The sequence below is a fragment of the Symsagittifera roscoffensis genome, chromosome 2 (assembly GCF_963678635.1).
Source record: "Symsagittifera roscoffensis chromosome 2, txSymRosc1.1, whole genome shotgun sequence".
Classification (NCBI taxonomy): domain Eukaryota; kingdom Metazoa; phylum Xenacoelomorpha; order Acoela; family Convolutidae; genus Symsagittifera; species Symsagittifera roscoffensis.
The window spans coordinates 40,078,535-40,101,056 of record NC_087063.1 but is presented as its reverse complement, the minus strand read 5'-3'; the positions used below and the strand labels follow the sequence as shown (position 1 = coordinate 40,101,056).

The 22,522-nt window shown below is 36.2% G+C and overlaps 3 protein-coding genes across 4 annotated transcripts in view; 1 reads left to right on the top strand and 2 right to left on the bottom strand.

Moving 5' to 3' along the window:
- LOC134839156 (palmitoyltransferase ZDHHC9-like) overlaps positions 1–22,522 on the bottom strand; it is a 326,560-nt gene that overhangs the window by 120,117 nt on the left and 183,921 nt on the right. The window lies entirely within an intron of this gene.
- LOC134839158 (guanine nucleotide-binding protein subunit beta-5a-like) overlaps positions 1–22,522 on the top strand; it is a 170,800-nt gene that overhangs the window by 30,929 nt on the left and 117,349 nt on the right. The window lies entirely within an intron of this gene.
- Positions 5,783–20,791, bottom strand: LOC134838930 (NT-3 growth factor receptor-like). 2 transcript variants are annotated; one of them, XM_063854281.1, is made up of 2 exons: positions 18,510–20,791; positions 5,783–8,190 (listed from the first exon to the last, which is right to left on the bottom strand). In XM_063854281.1, exons 1-2 carry the CDS (start codon positions 18,689–18,691, stop codon positions 5,940–5,942), a joined length of 2,433 nt encoding a protein of 810 aa, XP_063710351.1. In that variant the 5' UTR covers positions 18,692–20,791; the 3' UTR covers positions 5,783–5,939. The 2 variants fall into 2 exon arrangements, with proteins under 2 accessions (XP_063710351.1, XP_063710352.1); XM_063854282.1 differs by lacking the exon at positions 18,510–20,791 and adding an exon at positions 9,483–9,582.

The following is a 22,522-nucleotide window of genomic DNA, read 5'->3' as shown; positions in this document are numbered from 1 at the left end:
ATATAATTTCCTTTTCCCAACAGTCCATGGATCAAGGTTTTCATCCCATGTGAAACAAGAAACAAGATGCTATTTTTCTCAATTGGATTTATCGACATGGTTTAGAGCAGCAAATTTATTTTCAAAAGGCTGCAACGGTTTTTTGGGTTGATCCTAGTCGGAAAAAAAAACACTTATGCAATTCAACTTAAGTTCAATGTAACTGAATTATTTTCGTAAAAAGATAGTGAAAAAATTTAATCAGCGAAACTATCAGCAATCAAAAACTGAGTCCTTCTCTTGGTTAAAATTCAAAAAAATCAAGAGTTGAGGTACGATTAGTGAAATTCCACAAAATTGAAAACTATATCCAGAACAGAAGCAAACACACCGATTCTGCCACTTTGGATAACACAAAAACCCTTTCATTAAATTAAGCGTTTGACAAATGCGCGCAAAATTTATCCCAAACAATCCGCCTTGGTTAAGTCGTTCGTAAACCTAATTAAACCCAGTCCTAAAAAACACAAAAATCAACACAAACAAGATGTCACTGCGGAGTCTGCTGATTTTTATTTATTAAATATCTCAAAGGTTTTAATAAAAAGGCATTTTTTGTGCATCGTCAGGATTATAGAATAAAACTTAAAGAAAATTGTCAACAATCAGGAAAAATTGTCACTCATAATTTCAAGATCATATTCACAAAATTCACCAATCAATTTCAAAACAACTGTTGTTACGTATTCAGAGCCATTAATTTTAAAAAACAGTTTCCTTAAATTTTTGATGAGTTTCATTTTTTTCGTATGTGTTACACAAGTTTTCTCCTCGAACACACCAATTTTTAAATTATTTTATTTTGATTTTTTCGTTAATTATGTTTTTTTTACAGACTAAAGCTCAGCAGCATGTTTGACAAGCCTTGAAGAGAAGAAAATTTTCTTTCTTGCTTGTTATCGGCCACCGTTCAACAGTAATTACCCTTCACAATTGCAGTTATTCCCAATCTGTTTCGAATTCTAGAGAAAACAAAATCAACTTTGAAAGAATAATAATTTAATATGATTTCACTTTCCCAACAGTCCGTTGAAAAAGTTTTTTTTATCTCAAGTGAAATAAGAAACAAGGTCGTTTTTTTCTCGATCGGAATGATCGACATGGCTTAGAAAAGCAATTTTTTTTTCAAAGGTTTGCCACAGTTTTTTAGGTTTGATCCTAGTCGGAAAAAAGACTTTCAGTGAAATTTAAATTCATTATTCAATTCAAATCAAGTTTAACGTAAACGTAATGATTTTTGGAAAGAGATAAAGAAAAAATTTAGTCAGCGAAACTATCAGCAATCAAAATCTGATTCCTTTTGTTGGTCAAAATCCAATAAAAATCTAGAGTTAAGGTACGATTGGTGGTGAAATTCGACAAAAAAAAATTCTACCCAGAACAACAGCAAACACATTGACGCTGTCACCTTGGATAACACAAAAACCCTTTCAATAAATTAAACGTTTGAGAAAAGCGCGCAAAATTTTTCCCTAACAATCCGCCATGGTTAAATCGATAGTAAACTTAATTCAACCCAGTGCTGAAAAACACAAAAATCAACACAAACAAAATCTCACTGCGGATTCTGCTGATTTCTATTTATTAAATATCTCAAAAATTTTTAAAAAAGGGCATTTTCAGTACATCGTCAGGTTTATAGAATAAAACTTAAAGAAAATGATCCACGATCATGAAAAAATGTCAATCATAATTTGAAAATCATATTCACAAAATTCACCAATCAAAATCCCACAACTTTTGTTACGTAATCAGTGCCATTATTTTCAAAAAATAGTTTCCTTAATGTTTTGTTGAGTTTTTTTTCTGAAGTTTTTCGTGTTACACAAATTTTCTCATCGAACATATCATTTTTTAAATTACTTTTATTTGATTTTTCCGTTTAATTATTCTCGTTCACAGACTACAGCTCAGCAGCATGTTTGACAAGCCTTGAAGACAAAATAATTTTCTTTCTTGCTTGTTATCAGCCACCGTTCAACAGTAATTACACTACACAATTGCAATTATTCACAATCTCTTTTGAATTCTGCAACAAGAAACAAGAAACTTTTTTTCTCGATTTAATTGATCGACATGGCTTAGAACAGTAAGTTCACTTTAAAAAGGCTGCAACATGTTATTGGGTAAGATCATAGTCGGAAAAAACATTCAGTGAAATTTTTAATCTTTCGCTTGCGTTAAGTGCGCTGATTAAAGCCTGGTGGTCTGCATTGAAGGTAAAAATTTTTCCCGTACAAGTAGTATTCGATGTTTTCTATTGCCCATGCTACCCACAAGAGCTCAAGCTCGTTTTACTGGTTGTTTTCCTTCCAGTGAGTTTAAAAATATTGACGCGTACGCGATTGCTACCCAAGCTTTTAATGTGTGCTGTTCTAGGGCCTCACCTAACCCAAAAGTTGATGCGTCGCAAACCACGCGGGTTTCGAAGTTTTGGTCAAAAGGTTATTTTGTGTTATTTTGTGTTATTTCTGAAACTTATTTTTTGGTCTTGCTTAATGTTATGTCATGTTCATGTGCCCTCACTATCTAAACTAAAGCCTAGCCATTCTACCTGTTTGCACACAAACTTACTTTTGTCGCTGGAGATAGCTAGATTTTCCCCATCAAGTTTTTGTAATACTCTTTTTAATTGATTTTTGTGTTACTCTAGTGATCCTTTTGTTACTGGCAGTATATCGTCTAAGTATGCATAGGTATTTTGCGTTTTTTCAGCGTGAGACCGACTGCTTCTTGAAATTCCGCTGGCATATCGTGAGGCCGTAGAAGCCTGTTTGGAAATGATACGTTTGTGGCATTGCCCCCGGTGAGAACAAAGTTGCAATGTTCTCGCGTTCGTTGATCCAGAGGGATTTGCCAGTAAGCATAGCGCAAATCAACTGTGGAGAACAGCTTATGTTCTTTTACGTCTCATTTTATTTCTTGTTGAAGATTATGTAGTAGCTAATCGATTCTTGGCGTTTGAAATTAATTTTTGTGAATGAATTTATAAATTTTCATCGAATGTAATGCCAGTTTCACTGTTTGATCCGTTTTCACGGTAATAACGATCGGACTTATGAACTGTTTGTCCAAACATTAGTCAAGTTTCACAAAGTGTTTCTGGTCTATCAGTTTGTTCAATTCGTTTTGACCCTTTTTGAAGGTGGATTGGTAATTGGCGTCCCTTCTGTTGAATTGGAACCATGTCTTTGATAAACTGTGTTTTCATCACGTAGTTCTTTGCTTTCCTGTTTTTGATGCATGGCTGCATAACAATACGTTTTATCCACTGTTTTTTTTTACAAGTTTGATTTATCCCCATCGTTGATATTGAGCTTTTGGTATTGTTTTGGGTTTTATTGTACCAGTCTTAGCCCGATTTGTGGTAGTAAATTTCGACCAATTATATTCGCTTTTTGGTCGTCAACTACAATAAATGGAGCTGATTGGATGGTCCAATCCCCGGATTCGAGTGCGATAGTCAGTCGTCCATTTGATATAATGAAACTTCCATTGTAGCATGGAAAAATTCGTGCGGCATCTTCCCGAGGGATATATTTGGAAATTGTTGAACTGTCGTTTTGTTGCAGTAGACGTGCAGTACTCTCGCTCAGAAAAGACATTGGGCTTCCAGAATCAGCAATTGCGAAGATGGATTCTGATCTCCTCTTTCAGTTTACAATATGTCCATTTAGGCCTTCATCAGTAATTTTTGCGGACGTTTTTATTTTGAACGATTCGGAGATTGCCATTACGGAGAAACTATCTCTTTGCAATTCTATCCGTTTTTTGATGTGAAGTCGGCGAAGGCGACAGGGCCTTTTTCTTCCACATCCTGTGTGTGATCATCTTCTTCAGGTGATTGCTCTTCGTTGTTGTTGTGTAAGAAATTGAAGTTTGCCGATCGGCAAACTTTCGCAAAATTTCACCGTTTTGCGCACTTTGCATATATTTTGTTTTTTGCCGGACATGTTTGTAAATGGTTCGGACCAAATGTTTTCCTCATTTGTAGCATTGTTTTTGCTGTATGTTGTTTTGGTTCTCTGAATTCCTGCTCTGGTTTCCGCGTGGGTGGTTTCGTCGCCTTTCTAGGTATCTTCCTCTATTGTTGTTTGTGTTTTATGTCTGCCAGCCCCGGCCTCGAGGCTATATGTAACCCATTGGTTCCTGCCTTATAGCAGTCGATGTTGACGGTTCGAATGGATTTGATTTCATAGTTCTACTATGTTAGATAACTTTTTTTCGGATAGCGTATATATAGGCGTCCGGTGGTGACCGAGTTTCTGCCAACAGTTTCCCTGCTATCTTATCATGATGCATTTGTGCAGTGAACATGCGTCTGACCCCTCGTCTTCGCGGTCCGCAATCCGCTCCCGATGCGAGCTCTACTAAGTCGGCTTGGAACTGCTCTAGCGATTCGTTTTTTCTTTGTTTACAAGTTAAGTAATATCGTTCCAATGCGATAACTCTTTCTGTGATTAAGATATCCTCAAGCACTCGCATGAGATTTTTGATCGTTGTAGCTTGTATGTCTAATCCTGGCCGTTTTTCTGTATTTGTCTCTGGTTTTCTGTGCCTAGGCATAGAAATAAATAACTTCTCACCTTTGCGTCCGCTTCCTCCCATGCCACTGAATTACACAACGCCTTTTTCGCGGGATTTTTGGCATCTGTTCTCCGATCCAACACGGTTTTCGTGGTTCCGTACTTCTCGGTTTTTTCTTTGTGCGCCAGTTTCTCCAGTTATTTCAACTTCCAAGAGTGGTTCTGGTGGGTCTACTAAGTCAGGCTTGTCTCGTAATAGACTTCGGACTTCTCTACCGTCTTTCGCGAACACTGCCATTTCGACAATCGTTGCCCACTTGACCATTCTAATAGTGGTTCCGCTGAGGCTCTTTCCCAAAATGGGTTGATACCAAAGGAATTTTTAATGAATCTTGCTGTCTGCGTCATGTCATACCGTAACGTATAACGTCTATCAATATCGAATCCGAACAGATTGGTAAATAGCAAATGAGATTAATTGACAGCTCAAATAAATTAACTAGTTCGGAAAGTCTTTATTCAAGTTCTGGTCAGCATAACATAATGTTACGAGTTCATGATCGGACAAGGTCAAGTGACTTGTTCAACGTAGTGAACTATAAATATGTATCTACTTTGCCAATCCCGTTTTTGGAAATCTAACTTTGACATTGGTTTTTTCAAGAGGTGGAAAAATGACTGCATATTTAACGGAGAAAAAATCATCATGTCAGATTATTCTGTGGTTTACACATTAATCGTTTGTTTGTGGATATTGTTCGATGCTTTAGGACCAAGATGCCAACAAAAAAGAAAGGCCAGTTGTGTTTTCTGAGGGGAGCAATACCAAAACCTCTTCCCCTTCCTCGCACACAGTTTTCTATACTATTATGTCACTCTTTTGTCAATGCATATTTTTTTGGCTGCGCATAGTTTTTGAGGAGACATGTTGATCAGGGTGCCGATAAGAGGATTTTATGGCTTTAACCTTGCAAAAAAGCTTTACCTAAAAAAAGTGATACGGTGTTTGAAAACTGTTGCAAATGATGAGCTTTCTTGGGTTATGATAGCGCTCAAAAAATTGAAACGGCTAGAATGTTTTGCATTCCAAGGTTCTATAACGGAAAACCGTTTTTAACCAGTAATTTACATCTCAACGAAAACTTCATAAAAGGCGCTGCATGTGTAACTATTCCAGACAAAGCAATCTCTGCTGAAAAATTGAATTTGAAAAACGCTTCGTTTGAAAGAGTAAATTAAAACTGCAAAATCTTTCTGAAGTTTACAAAACTTTAATGGCTCTAGCAAAATAGTCATCTGAACAAAAAGAGTTTGTAGGCAACGCAAAAGCACATTTAATACTGCTGAGTTGTCACAATGACAGAAACTTCAAATTCACACCCAGTGAGTTGGGATTCCATTGCCTCTCGTAAAATGAGCCGACATGTTGTTGTGATTGGCTGCGAAAGTGACATTGTAGTCGTCTTCGGTCTCGGCTTCGCCTGTTAGACCCAAAACGGAAGTGAGATGCAACCGGTTCATCATTGTGTGGTACTGGTTCACACTTTCATTGTCAGCCACCGAGTCATTGTCAATCACGCTGACATTCCAAACTTCTTTCAGCAGTCGATTTTCGATTGTTTCAAAATTGATTCGGCTAATCGGTTCAGCGATCCAGCAGTCGCGGATTATGTTCCAGACTTCTTTTGGACAATCTCTCGGCTGTCGAAGAAGAGAACCCTTGCTGATAACGGAAGCTGCAACAACTTCGGTGTCGGCTATGTAATGATAAGGCATGGCTCCATTGCTGAACACTTCCCACATTAGCACCCCCATAGACCAAACATCGGAATGCGAACTGCAGGTGCCATACTGTATACACTCAGGACTCATCCAGCGAATGGGTAGATTTCTACCCCCGTTTTGGAAGTAGTCGTAGGGGTACAAATCAACACCAGCTCCAGTGAGGGAAATCTTCACCTGTCTGTTTCGCGTGAACACGCAGTTTCGTGCTGACAAATCGCCATGAACAAATTGTTTGGAAGATAGGTATTTCATACCGGCTGCCACTTGGCTGATGATCAAATTTTTGGCCTCAGTCGGCGAAGTAGCTCCAAAGGAGTTGTAACCTTGCACAACTTGATGTAGAAACGTTTTCACATCCAAATAATCAGCTAAGTGGTCAAAAAGAAGTGTCAATGGACCGTTAGACGAAGTGTCAACGACGCCCAGGATGTTGAGAACGTTAGGATGATTCAAGGCAGCTAATTCAGTCAACTTCATTCCAGATCTTTCAAACAATCTTCGCTGTGAAAATTCTATTGCAGTAATTTTACAGTGGTACTGATTTCGCCTGATCATGACCGCGTCCCCTTCGAACATAGTTCCAAACTTTCCAGTTAAGAGCACAGAGGTATACGCAACGTTTTCTGGGTTTACGGCAGTGACTCCGTGCGAGTTGAGAATCTGTCGCTTCAGATGATCACACGAAGTTCGAGGTCCCTCGAAGTCCAAATGAGCGTATGCGAGTAAAGCAGCAGCATTTCCGGTTCTAGGCTCGTGGCCATATGCGGGTCTCGGTTCATACCTAGTTGGGGTGAGTGCGCTACGTTTCTTGCAACAGAAACTGCTCACAGCGACACAGAGAATCATGATGAGCAAAGCAGTGAAAACCAAAACTAGCACGGCGATAATTTTGTAAGTCAGATCCCAAGTTAGACCTGAGGCGAAATGTGTAGAATGATAGAGGCAATTAAAGCTAACACCATCGTTACTGTACTCGTGGATTCCGACAGATCGTTCTTTGGAGGTTGCAGGATGGTAGCCCGGTCTGTTAATCGATACTGACACTGTTAGTCCGTACAAAGCACCAGGGCTCAAATTATTGACGATCACCTCTTTTTTGCTGGTCTGCAAACTCATGGCACTTCGTTCTGATTTCAGGTTGACAGTGAAAGTCACAGATTCATTTGACTCAAGGTAACCCTCAAACTCCCATCGCAAGTATAATGAGCTGCAGGATAAAGCAGTAATGTTAGTCAGCATCGGGTAATGTAAGTATTCACACCTGGGAAACTCATTCTTAAGTTCGCCCATGTTCAGATCAGAGAATTTTCCTGTGCATACAGCGTCATCTGGAACTACGATTCCAGAAGTTTCGATCCACGTTACTAAGTGGAACAAATCACATCCACAAAATAGATGCTTGCTGAAAAACTTGAACTCTTGAAGATTTTCTAAGGTCTGCAAGTTAAGGACATCATATTTGTCAAGACTCTCGATGTAGTTGTTTTCTATGTATAAAACGCGCAAAGATGTGCCCAAAATTGACAATGCAGGGATCATATCTTCTGATAGCTTGTTGCTATTTAGTTTGAGTACTTCCAGATTCGGCAACTGTGTGAAAGCTTCCGGGTCAACCAGTCGTAAATTGACATCTTCCAGGTTTAGATTGCGTAGGTTGGGAAAAGCGGCAAAAGCCTGGGCTCCCAGAGTTCGCACCAGACTGGTCTGGAATGATATTTTCGTGACTGATTCTGCACCTGGAATAGAGTGGCTGATCTGGAACGGAATGAGGCCGTACTCTAGACGATCGAAGCTCAATTCTGTCACTGGAAACGGAATGTCGGAGGGAACTTGGTTGCACCTGAAACGAAAAAACAAACATCATTCAAAGAACTTGCTGATTAAGAATTAGAATTCAAACAATTATACAACCAATTAGCTTCGAAAAGACTATTTCAATAACTGATCCGACTTTCGTAACGAAAGTAACAGAATATTTGTGCTCGGGGTGCGTTTTTTTTCTTCAGACATATTTCGACTTAACTAAGAACTTTTTAAATCAGCCGAAAGATATATTTCGCGCTATTAACGCATAAGCGGAGATTTAATCCCACTTAGAAATCGTTCCAAATTGATTGAAACAGGCTATTTGTCATAATTTTTACCTTACTAGGAGCAAAGTCTATTACTTTATACTTTATATGTTGTGACCATTTTGTGACTTTTTTTGAAACTGAGAAATGTTTATTTGTCTGAGCGTTTTTTGGGAGTATAGGCTAAGCCTATTAGTCCTAGTTAGTCTTATAAAAATGGAGGAACAGGGATAATTGCGTTGCAATTTATTGCTTCCTGGGGAGTGGAATAGAATACTCCTATTTCACGGAACTACGATTGTCACAGAGCGACATGTGGGTTTTCAGGAAGAGCCAGGAAGTGCAGGGATAATAAAATGGGGGAAGGCGGTTAGAACAAACATAAGTTAATCTCTTCCTCTAAATAATCTTATCATTTAATCTCGCAACAGCTGACAGCCCAACAATAGACGCATTTATTCAAAGCGTCGCCATAAAGCGCCTCGAGAAAACTTCGACATCTTAAAATTATTCGCCAAGTACTGAACTATCAAATGTACAAACACGGATTTAATGCACTTAATACCGGTTAATTGCCACTAACTGAGCAGAAAACAGCGATAACAAACCCCAGGAGACCCGTAATGAAGGATTGAAATGTGAGCGAGGGGAAAAAGGGGATAAAAAGTCGTAGTGAACAAAAGAGATTAAATCGGGACTCGATCATCGCACAATTATCCTGCAAGTTGGCTGAAATGTTTTCCCTGTAAATTTAATTAAAATCACCGGTGCGTAAAAAGCGCCGCAGGGGAACGAGGAAGGCTGAGAGGCTACTTTAAGGGATTCCTTTTGACTAGAATCGATTTGCAACTTCTTTTTGAACTCTAATTGGCACAAGGTAGGCGGACGGATTAACTAGTGATAGAAATAGATCGACATCTATTTGCATAAATTAGACTGAATTTGCGATATCTCCCTCACTCTCCCCATTTTCCCACAAATGCATATCTGACGCGCCTGCAAAGGTTAATACCTCAACTAATCTGCAAGTATTTAATCTAATGGGATTACAAAGCTCAACCTGATATTGATGATAAAATGCATAACAATAAATAAAATTGCGAGGTACATTCATTAAAATTATAATGAGCAGCATTTCGTTGTTGAAGATGAACTAAAAACTGCTTTGACGTTTGAGCCGACATGTACCATAAATAGCTATTGACTAAAAATTGTTTTAATAAAAGAAAACGCCAATTAAAAAACCAATATTTGCATGACTCAGTTGTAAGTAACAGAAGAAACCACTACAGCTTGACTTCTCAAATCAATTTAATTGGATATTTTACTTTGAATAATTTCTTAACTGTTTCGGTGAACATTTTTACATTAGTTGAACCTGATGGCTCATCGAAAAAAAAAAGGAATTATTCGGCGGTCGGTGACTGAATTATTACACAATCAGATGTTTTTAATTTGATTGACAATTCCAAGTCAGAATTAAATACCACTATAACACTGTTTTTAAGAGTTAATTTGTTCTCAGGGGCATAAACAGTTGTCTTGCACGCCTATTTCTCAAGTCTAGTCCTCTGGCTTTATTTACAATATTTTGTAAATATAGGATACTATTACCAAGTCAAATTTAATTAAAAACGTGTTTTAGTGGTCTTTTTCATAAAAACATTTTCTTCTCACCGACGACCGACATAGTCATATCTTTTAAATAGCCAAATTTGGAAATACAGATTCAAGTTAGTTTTTGCCTTGTTCGGACGTTTTAAGAGAACTGTATAATGGTACCAAAGAAATGTCTCAACTTATTTAATCGAGATATTAACTTGGTATCACTTAAATAATTACCACCCTTAACTAGGAACGTTGACCTTATTTCTGGGGAAAGTTAGGAGTAAACTTTGTACTAGGAGCCTGAGACAAGTTTATCAACAAGCAAGAAGTGCAGGTTTTGAAATGGTCGTAAAATAGGACATTTGATTTACTAGGTCTAAGACCGCTTTTCTCATTCAGATTTGCTTGTCTAGTGAAGTATAACTTGCAATCTGAGTGATTAAGAGCGGTTATCTTCGAATATCAATGGATGGTCGATCGTTTGTATCAAAGAGCAAATAATGGCCAAGGGGTGGATTATCTGAAAGCTAACAATTATGAAAACATGAAGGTGCTCTTTATTCGGATGGGATTTTCCTGAAGCGTATTCAAATGATTCATTAGAATTAGTGTCCGATTTTAGTGAAATATGTCGCATAAATGAACATCACGGTCAGATTAAAAAAATATCACCGGGATACTCGAAACTTTATAGAATTAATTTATAAAAGAAACAAGACTACTCGTATCAGGGCGAAGCCCTGAAAGTTCCAACTGCCTTTTAGCGTTTATGCTCAGCGTGGTTTTTTTTCGAAACAAATTTTGACTTTTTAACTAGCCATAATTTACGAAATATGGTTATTTAAAATAATATCATTCGAAAGATAATACTTTCCTGGGTCCAATTTTTTTTAAAGATATTTCATCTGTGATCATTTGCTGTGTAGTTATGGGGGTTCAAAAACGCCAATTTGGTCAATTTGGGACAAATAACGTGCGATATATTTTTGTTCCGACTTTCGATACGAAAGTAACGGAATATTTGTGCTCGGGTGGTTTTTTTTTCTTCAGACAAATTTCGACTTTTTAACTAGCCATTTTTGACTGAATTATTTTATGTCGTTCAAAAGGTATTGTTGTCTTGAGCTCAAATATGAAAAGATATTTTACCTGTGATCAATTTTCGTAAAGTTATGGGGGTTTAAAGGTTGCCATTTTGACCAATTTGGGATAATTAACGCGCGATATATTTCGCGCTATTAACGCGTAAGCGGAGAGTTAATCCGTCTTAAAAACGTTCAAAATTGGTTGAAAGAAGCTTATTTGCCATAATTGATTTGTAATCTATCCTTTTGTTTTTTATAAGGCGTGTGGGTGATGATTTTTATAAGAAATTTCAAATTTGATTTAAAAATTTTCATTTTAATTTATTGCATTTAACTTTTTAATGTTATTACTGCTCCATAAAAGCTTATAAGGCAGTCGGAACTTTCAGGGCTTCGCCCTGATACGAGCAGTCTTGTTTCTTTTATAAATTAATTTTATAAAATTTCGACTATCCCGGTGATATATTTTTTATCTGACCATGGTGTTCATTTATGCGACATATTTAAGGTTTATGGAGCAGTAAAAACATTTAAAAAATGATTTTTTTTAAAAAAATTTGAAATTTTTCATGAAAATCATCCCCCACACGGGATATAAAGTATGAAAAAATAGATTTCGCTCATTGGCACAAATCAATTATGGCAATAAACTTCTTTCAACCACCAACTTGGAACGATTTCTAAGAAGGATTAAATCTCCGCTCACGCGTTAATAGCACGAAATATATCGCGCGTTAATTGTTCCAAATTGGCCAAAATGGCAATCTTTAAACCCCATAACTTTGCGAAAAATAATCACAGGTGAATTTTTTTTTCCAAATTTAAGCTCAAGACAAAAATACCTTTCGAATGATATAATGAAATCCTGTCAAAAATGGCTAGTTAAAAAGTCGAAATTTGTCTGAAGAAAAAAAACCCACTCCGAGCACAAATATTCCGTTACTTTCGTATCGAAAGTCGGAACAATAATTCAATCGTTTGTGATCTGATGGTTTGTTTTGCAAGATTCTGGGATGTTAAGTGTCACAGATGGTTCTACGGTTGACCAGGCACTTCATTTCACAGCTTGACCGCCTCAACGGACCACGATGTGGTTGTTTGTAATTGGACTTGCTATTAGTGGACCAACCAGGCATGCCGATTACAGAATTAAACACTCACTGGCGGCCTCCTAAGTGTATGTAAACATGAAACCGACTTAATATAATCATCCGGCACCGTTTTTCAAACAAAACTAGACTGCCACCAACTAAGCTTCTTCCAACTACGATTCCTATGTCTAACTCCAACACCTTGCAAAAATAGTAGTTCCAAATCGATGCTATTTTTCAAAAAAAAACGCAGTTCAAAACGAATTTTTTTTAAGTTGATGAAAACCTCTTGTGGACAAAAAAAAACAACTGAATATATGTACACTCACTAGATTCGATTTGGCGTTTATATTATCACGCTTCACGCATGCTTTTGACTCATTTTTGGATGAGTAAGCTTGACTCTTTAGAAGCTGTGAGTGTGACAGAGCAAGAACAATCAAATGAGATCATGAAAACAATTCGAAAAACGAGAAAAAGAACCACCTATTCATTATTGATCCACTTAAATGTCTCAGACGTGCGCATTAGTTCATCATCGAACAACTCAAAACCAATTGTCAAATACTTAAAGCGCCTCTTCACATTTTAAGTATTTTCACGTATGAGCAAGTTTCAGATTTCTGACATACTTCGCAATTTTAGCACCCGAAACAAGGTTCCTATAATTATCACATTTCACTTGATAAAGATTCTTGTCTAACTTTTGAAAGCTATTTGATGAGTAATTTAAGCTGAACAAAGTCTGAATAAATGTTGTCATCGTAAAACAAGTGGCATTTCTTAGATTTCTTGAAGAACAATGGACATAATGATATACCGGATGCCGTTTTAGATCTGGTGAAAAGCTAATATTTGTGAGCCCCTGAAGAGGCCACGCCGACAATTAACATTCTTGGGTAATTAGGGTGACTCAAGTGGATAGTCTAAACAAATCAGTTAAACCCATTGTTTGGTCTCAAAAGTCATGGGACAAACTCCTATAAATAATCACATGCGCTATGTGCATGCTAGTAAATAAAAACCATGCACTCCTGAACTCGAAAATATCATATAATATGTGAATTGATGTGACAAGAAGATCTTATTTCGATTCTGTTATCACATGTTTTCGTACTTTAAATACATGAAAAACGATTCCCATCGGCCATTATTTTGATTTTTGAACTGGTGAACATAAAATAATGACTTGACTTGACCTCTGTCCCTACTATTTTCTCTGATCCGAAAAGATTCCAGAAAGAGCTACGCTCATCGATATTATATCAGCAATTATTCATGCTTCACCTCTTCTTCCCCTTCTGGATACGCTGGATTAGTACATTTATCCCAGATCAAACAGGTGAACTTGTAATCAGCGAATACTAACTGCTTTTTGAAGCTTTTTCAAAAACAAGCATATTTATCTATCGACGTTTTTATGAAGGAAAAACAGCAGAAAATACCAATATGCGAAAAAATACTATTGATAGGTAATTGCAGCAGTAAAATAGGCGTGAACGCGCGCGGCATTAGATAAAAAAGACGACTATCATTAGAAAAATTCTCTTTATTTTATATTTTATGCAAATGTTTGGAGCCCAAATTCTGTTGTTTTCTTTTTTTATCTCCTCCCTTGTTTGATGTTCGTATTTATAGCCTCTCGCTATTTCACAGTTTCTCCGCAACCGCCATTAAGTATGCACAATAAATGTACACAATAAATTATAGCGGATACAAGTGTAACCGGCCGAGGAGAGGAAAGGGTCATGTTTAGATGTGTGATTAAATTTGAACAGCTGCAGTTTAATATTTAATGAAGTAGGCGAAGTAAACGCAGGTGCAAATCAGCAAATGATCCCTGCAATTTCTCCCCTCCAACTGAAGTATTATCATAACAAAGAGCTGTTTATTGCCCTATGAAAGCACTCGGATCGTGTCTTGATTAAATGGAAGTGACAGGTTAAATTCCACGTGAAAGGATACTACTTAAACAGTCTTGCGGTTGAGTTCCTGCTGTCTGAGATATCTTAAGTGCAATAACTCACAGCTGCTTTTGTACTTATCAATAGTTTCACTCTACTTAAGAACAGACAGCGAAAAAACAGCAACAATGTTATTACAGCAAAAGTACCAAAAAAGGAAAATAGTACCAAAAAGGGAAAATAGACATAGTAAGTAAAACAAGGATAGCCGGTTACAGTGCAAGTAGAACAGAATGTTCCAACCATTGTCTTAAAAAAGATTTAAAAAATTCAAATTTTTCTGCAGGGTGTGATAAAAAGGTTTAAACAAAAATTAAAATAAGGCATACAAAAAAGGCCAATTGGAAAACATTTTGACTAGAAAAACGAAAAAAAAAATTATGCAGAAAAATTTTGAATTTTGAAGTTTTCGATTCATAAATTGGCGCTAAAAAAACTCCAAAAATTAACTTTACTCAAGTAAGACTAAATTTTCACGGGTTAAATTAAGCATAAATAAGCTTTTGTAAACCTGTTTGGCCTCACTTTATTAGCTTGAAATAAGACTAAAGACCAAAAATTTCAAACTGGTTTTTTTCGACACTGAGAAAAAATTTTTGATAAGTTTTGTCGCTCGAATCACGTCTGGAAGGATTTGATACAATAAATCACTTGACCCATTCCGATGATTATTTGTGGTACCCGCGTGAAAAACAAAACTAAAAAAACTAAGTAACCCGAATACGAAAATCCTCCACATTTTTCGAACGATCAGAACAAAAAGGGCCCAAATTGTTTGCATTTTCTTTGTTGACAGTATAGATTTATTATAATTATCGCGATTCGTAGTACCCCCGTATTGGCGAGTTTCTTCATTAAAAAAACGTTTTAAAACCAAAAGCTAGATATTTGACAAATGTTGCATTATAAAAATCTCAGACAGAATAGTTATCTCATCGTACCAAGGAAAAGGTCCTAAATTTGCATGATGAACGATTTCATTCTTGTGCTGTAGGTGCATTGATATCTTTGAAGATTTTCGTCAACTTGGTATCATAGCTTTAACCTTAAAACGTTATCTCTTTTAATTATTTAATATATAAATCAGAAAAACCATGCTTCAAAATTAAACTTATTCTTGCTGACATTTTTTGTTTTTCGTTTTTATCAAACACTCTTGAAGTACAGTGCTGATTTAAATTATCCGGACAAAATGAATGAAGCTTGAATTTTGAAACACGTTTTTCTCAAATTAAGTTAAGATTAGACAAAAAGTGAACAGAACAAAAATTGCTTAGAATTTCATCACAATTAATATGGTGCAATTTGTTCTCCGAAATTCTCAACCAAAATTTTACCCCAAAAATTGGTCGTTTTGGCTTTTTTCAATTAATCAAAAATTACACTGAAACTACTAAGTTAATTGATGATAAATAAATATCACAAGAAGCCTCGTACACAGCCCAACAAAGTTCTAGAAGGGTTGAATCTCCAAAAACCTGTTTAAGAGAAAACATTTCTGCTTGATAGTCAAAAAATGGGATTTTTACTCAATAAACCCAAAACCTTAGCTTAAAAACAAATTTCAAATAAAATACTCAAATTTTTGGAGATTTAACTTTTCTGGAACTTTGTTGGGGTGTTTAAAAGGCTTCTTGTGATATATATTTCTCATCAATTATTGAAGTAGTTTAAGCGTAATTTTTGATTAATTGAAAAAACCAAAATGACCGATTTTTGGGGTAAAATTTTGGGTGACAATTTCGGAGAAAAAATTGCACCATATTAATTCTGATTAATTTTTAAGCAATTTTTGTTGTGTTCAGTTTTAATCTAATCTTAACCCAATTTGAGAAAAAAGTGTTTGAAAATTCATGTTTTATTCATTTTGTCCGGATAATTTAAATCAGCACTGTAGCACTGAGTTTGACAATACATGTCTCCAAAATGACATCCAAAGAAGTGTCTCCAAAAAAATCACTGTTTTCCTATGAGTATCCGCCATTTCTGCTGAATACCATTTTGAAACTGAAGGCAATTAGTTAGTTTTTTGGCTTTTGCATTGAGCTCAACAGATCGTGCATTCAATACCCTTGAATGGCAACCATAGTGAGTGAGGACGAGCTCTCATTTGACCTCGCGTCTTGTCTATCTCAAAAGCGCCGATTTAGGTTTCAAAACAGCTCACAATAAAATCATTGGACAACGTCTTAACTTTCTGAAAATATTGAGCTTATACAGCAAAATGGCGTTCAATTTCGAAAAGAATTTCAAAATTGCATTTCAACAATCAGAAGAGCAATGCCAAATGATTGCGCTTTTTCAGCGACGTCCATTTTCAAGCGCACAACTTCGAAACAATATTTAATCATTAACGATTTATTTAATTGCCAGACCCCGGATTTTAGCTCACTATTGTCCGTGGTTAACTAACTATTTCTAAGAAAAAGGAGGAAATCAACTGATCAGAGAGATGCGCTTTAACTAAATCAGTTGAAATTCTATAGAAAACCGACGGTTTGTCATTTTTGAAAGATTATACGTCAGGGTCTAGACAACAGGCCGACGGGAATTCAAGCCGAAGGGACTTCAGGCCGAAAATTGAAGTTTACAAGCACCTCAAAACACTATTTTTCATCTGTAAAACGTTGCTTTTTAACACTAGTCAAGTTTAGTCCATAAAAAGTGTTATTCATGACAATGCAGCACTTGGGATTGGCATCCGTTAAAAACATCAGCCGGTTTTTGGAATGCATAAATTAAAAACATGGAAAACACCTTCAACCATGTTTTATTTTTCAGCTTTCCTAAACATCATTTGGAGGCTTAAATTTTATGAAAACGCTAATAACTTGTGGAGAAAGATCATGAAATTCAGAAATTTCTATAAAAAAAATTCAAATTAATCATATTTCACAACTTTAAAAGAAAATATTCGGCTTGAAGTCCCTAATTTTACGATTCGGCTTGAAGTCCCGTCGGCTTGATGTCCGGCACCCTATACGCCAGCATTAAAATTTTCACTAAGGCTAATAATCACGTGGCGGGGGGTTGATTAGATTCTGTAAATTACAAAACTGTAAATGTGAAAGTTTCTCGGTAAATAAAAAACTCGAGTTTTCTAATAGAATCACTATTTTTATAACAAAAATTCGTTAAAAAGTGTTTTTTTTTGCTTTTAATGCAGCAATTTTTGAAAAAAGGGAGTTATATTTAACTTTATTTTCAACTAATTCGATGGTTTTAAAGATTTATTTAGTTACCTAAAATGATTTCAACTACTCAACTGAAAATCGGGGCCTGTTAATTGCAAAAAATTCGTACAGACAGAATTAATTAAAAGGAGCAATATTGTCATTCTGACAGAAATTTGCAAGCAATTTCGATGTTTCAGACAATGTTGAGGCACATCTTTGGTCTGGAAATTTAGGTCAATAACTTTTTAAATTTAACTTAGTCTGTCCGACTGTCCGAACTTTTTGTTAGTAATTATCCCATGCAATTTCCAGAGCAAAACCAAACAAAAAACACCGACAAAATGCATACGCGAAATATCAATGACAATTTTGAATTAAATTGGCTTGAAGATCAGAATTAAATCAAAAGTTTTAGACGTTGGCCAAAAAATGTGTTATAATTAATACTTTCTTTGTCTGCTATGAGGTTTTCATTTAGTTAGTTAAAACTAGTTCAATTTAGGTTTTTGGAGTTTTTTTGCGTTCGTTGACCTAAACGCATACTACTAACAATTTAGCATCAACTGTAAAAAAAATTATAATGGGCCTATGTAGAAATTCTATAAGCAAAAAAACTGCCCTGAGTAGCAAAAAAAAGCTTCGCTCAACAAAAAACGCAGCCTGGGTTGTGGGGGAAAAGAATCAAGGATAAAATCCTACACAAGCTTAACAGCCTTCAATCGATCCTTTGCGCTTCGTAGAAACGAAATTATTGTCATGGATTACCGCTCCAAGATCTTTTGGCACGTATTAATTCTTTCAGAAGTGTTCATGGACTTTTGAAAGTTAGAAAAAAATCATATGATTAATTTAAAAACGGAAATTGGTGAAATAATGAGTTTTTCGAAATACAAAAAATGTTATCGCCCTTTGATGAAAAAACGCTGGTTAAAGCATTTTTTTTTACTTTTCTCTTGACCAGGAAACTTGTCTCGATTTCAAAAAAGACGAAATCATACTGCGCCTTAAGCTGACGGTGTTTTTCTCGAATATCAAAAAGATAACCTACTAGATCGCTGGTCCCCTGAGGTCTGCGCTATCCGAAATGATTATTTGACTATAGTTATTTACAAAATTTGGTACCAGTTAAAATGCTTTAGGGTTTAGATGTGAGAGGTACTTACACAAGCTTGCTTTCGTGCATGGAACTGCAGTAGCATCCGGCTGGAGTGAGCTGGTCTTGGCACAAGATGTCTTTCATCGGCAGAGGAACTCCAGTCACCACCACAAGTCCAGACAGTAAAAGTGTCAAATTGCCAACAAAAACTAGAAGTAAAGCTAATAGACTAACTGTCGTGGAAGCCATTTTGTGCTAAGTTGCTTCAAATGATAACTTCAGGATTAAACAGCTAAATTAGATACGAAAGTAACAAAAAAGAGGGCAAATTTGCGTGCTGATCACGTTTCTAAGAGTTTAAAAGAGCATCTAAAATCAAACGCAGCTGAAACCTGATGCAAACGGCAAATGCAAACGATTTCTTAGGTTGAAGAAATAAATTAAAAGTAAACTGAATATAAATTGTACAAAAGATTGAGATTATGAAGACAAATTTGGTTGGCTCAGAACAGAAGCTGTATTTTGTACCTTCTTAGATGAAACTGACACACGTTAAATTGGCTCCGCCGATTATTCTAGGATTGGTAATCATGTCTCATCGAAGAACATTGACTGAAAGCTTTGACAACGAAGGAAGGGCCTGATAGACTTTGAGGAAATAAAGAAGTTAGTTTGCTGAAACTCAAATACAGCAAACGAACTTCTGTATTCTAAAATCTTAAACTAAGTTTACCCAAATTGTGGTATCGATCGAGGCAAATGCCACCTCAGGGGTTCTTGTTAGTAGTAAGTAAGTTTTTGTTTACAATTTAAGGCGAAAAGTAAACTGAGCGACAGAAACGAAAGAGAAACAGAAAGTTCACAACAGAACAGAAGAAATATAGTCAAAATGAAAATAAATCATGATAGAACCTGTTCAAGCCAAGTGCCAAAAAAGGAAATAATAATAAATAGAGAAGAGCTAAAGAACTGTTTGAAGAAAAAAAAATAGAATTGCAGTTTAATTTAAGAGCAAGAGTGCGACACTAGTATTCTATCGCGAAATAAAGTGACGAGGTAAAAGTAAAAAAGGGAAGAATTTACTAGGGAAGGGGAAAATAATAAACAAAAAAGTAATTATAGGTCGCGTGCTTTTTTTGTAAAAAATACAATTAAGGTAACTCGCGGCGCCGAGAGGGATTTACTAACGGGGATCAGAATTTGCTAAAAACTGATAAAAAATTGGCAAATTAAAACTCAGCATTTTTCAAATTTTTGGGAAAAAGAATATATTTATTTCAAAACTGTTTATTCGCTGTTAGAGTAATAGCAAATAGAAGGAAGGGAATTAAAGGGAGTAAAATATCAACTACTAAAAATTGAGATGACGAAATATTAGTGGCTAAATCCGATCGCGTTCCGAGGGATATTTTTTTGTCAGATGATACAATAAAGAGTGTGTAACATTTATTAACATAGGCGCAAATAAAAAAAGATACTTGAAAAGCACACACTTCTTTTTCTGTTGGATCGTTGTTTTTTCCGTTCCAAGCAGACAGAAAAGAGCAAAAATAGAACAAAAATCCAGCTCAGCTTTTTTGACTCGATCGATATTCAAATAACCGCAAAACAGCGGACAATAATAACACCTCGTTTAACCGCACTACAACCAATCGATCTTCATCCGTGGAATGAAAGGAGTTAAAGACTGGGGAAAATTGTGTCTGTCTAAATCTAGGCACCTGATGACAAGGCACAATTTGAGTGTCCTTTCTTCCTATTGACAGATCATAGTGCACTTCAGGGTCTCAGTGCAAATGCGTTAGACGTTCATTTAACTCGGAAGTTCTTTTCTATTCAGTTTGTTCAATTTCAACTTTCGGAAGTTCTCTTCAAAAGAGTTTAAATCGAAATAGAATCATACCAATCATACTACAGTCTTACAGTGATGTAGTGAAGCCTGTGTTTTTAAAATGGAGACGTATCTAATCGCTTTAATGTAAACTAAAGGCAACTCAAAAAAAGTGGGTCACCTTTTGATATTTCCCGACGATTTGGAAGTTAGAGAGGCAAAGTAACTTTTCATTCAGGGTATAAATTGTTTTATGGGGTCAGACGGTTATTTTTGGGTCAGACTGAAAGTTGAGAGACGTGTACGGTGCTTTGTTTGCTTTAACATCCTAATAAAAGACAATGGATTACGTCACTTGTACGATTGCGTAACTCTTCGAGACAAGTGTGATTAAATTTGTCGGCACCTGAATCTATTTATAGCAACACGTGGAAGAATGAACGAATGCAGAGATATTTCTTTTAGATTTTTCTTCTAATAATCTGACATCAGTGGCGCTCGGAAAATGACACGAAATTAACTCACAAAATAATTTGAGAAGCTGGTATGAACTGGTGGCTCAGAAGTCTGCTGATAATGATTAATTAAAGAGTGGCAAATGAACGGCAGCAATTACATTTTGAATTAAAACAAATGAGCAAATAAAACAAATAATCGAATAAATCGTATATCAATGTAGATCTTCTTAATTGGCTTGTGAAGTAAAAACAGCGTTACAAATAATCGCACAGCTGAAAAATACCAAGGTGTGCCATCAAATTGTAAATTGAACTTTTGCTTTTATGATTCATGAAAACTGATTTTCACAAACCAACAACGTGTACTTAGGCTGATCCGACGCCATTCCAATTTTGGAAACCAAGGGCGTTTTAAAGATTTTATCCGGAGGATGCTTTTTAGTGCACCCAAAATTTGTTTTAACCGACAGAAAAAGTTGGCTCATATTTTGATAAGGTCTATAGATGTCTTGTGGGCTGTAAAACAATGATTTCAACTGAAAATTTGTTCGTCCTTAATTGGTTGATACTTCCTCATTAAGGGTGTCTTGATTTTCTCCACCTTTACTTGACATACTTAACTGCAAGGTCCTTTAGAGTAGTTAGCCTTACCTAAATGACCAGGACTAACCGGGGCTGTGCTTTTTCATTGATAGGTAATGTAATTGATACTTGACCTGCCAAGCAATAACCGATAATTGATGGAACTTTTTGTGATTATCAATTGTTGACTTTTTACTATCGAATATATCAAGCTTTAAAAAAAACGCAACTGGTCGCACTCAGAAAAATCATTACCACAAGAATAGGAGTCTTTTTAGCCCGAATAATACAGTGAACTAGTTTTTCTGCGGAGCTGTAACGAACTGAATTGGAAATTTTAGAATTTCAAATGGAAGTTTTGAATTGAAGATCCATTTTTATGGCATTTTAAAGGTGCTCACAGATTATCGAAACGTTGCGAAATAATTGATTGACAGACTTTGAAAAATCGAAAGGTGCTCGAACTTTTGTTCAAGTTGCGGAAACAAATGTCTTGGCGGGAAACCAGACCGGAGTAGAAGATCTTACAGCGGGTGGTTCTAGAGTAAGATGGTTCAGTTGGCTCAAGTTTTGAATCTTGATTGAGAAAAGCGTTGAAAAGTTGGATTTTTGCAAGGAACTAGGATACATGAATTGGTAAGTGAACTTTAAAACCAATTCCTTCGAAAGCATAGAAAACGGAAGAAAAGATTTCGTCCCGGTTTAAGAGGAGGGCTTGATTTTAGGGATGCGGTTGAGTACAAGCATGCAAGTCCCTTCTTTGAAACACCTAAGCATTGACGGGGGTGAAAAGTGCGAATGAAAAACAAAGTATGTGTCAAACGAACGGGATGTGGAGATAACAACAGTGGGAGATGAAAGAGTGTTAAAAGTTATTTTATAACAGGAAAGGCTTTTCACCCTTAGCTTTGGTTTTGAGTATCTTCCAAGCAAATTAAGGTGTTACAGTCCGCATTTCACCAGGCTGTCAAAACGTAATCGATAATGGGGTACTTCGATGCATATATCTTTTTATTGAAAACCAAAAAACTGCTACTGATCATTTAGAAAACGCAAAAGTTAAGGTAGATGAATAACTAGTATGTGCGCGTGATAGACTGTGTTCGAAGTAAGCGGGCCCTTATCTGGTGGTTAAGGGGCATGAAGTCTTCAAGTATTGAAGAGGGCGGTCGACACGCTTGATCCGTACCGAACTTTACTGTGGACGAT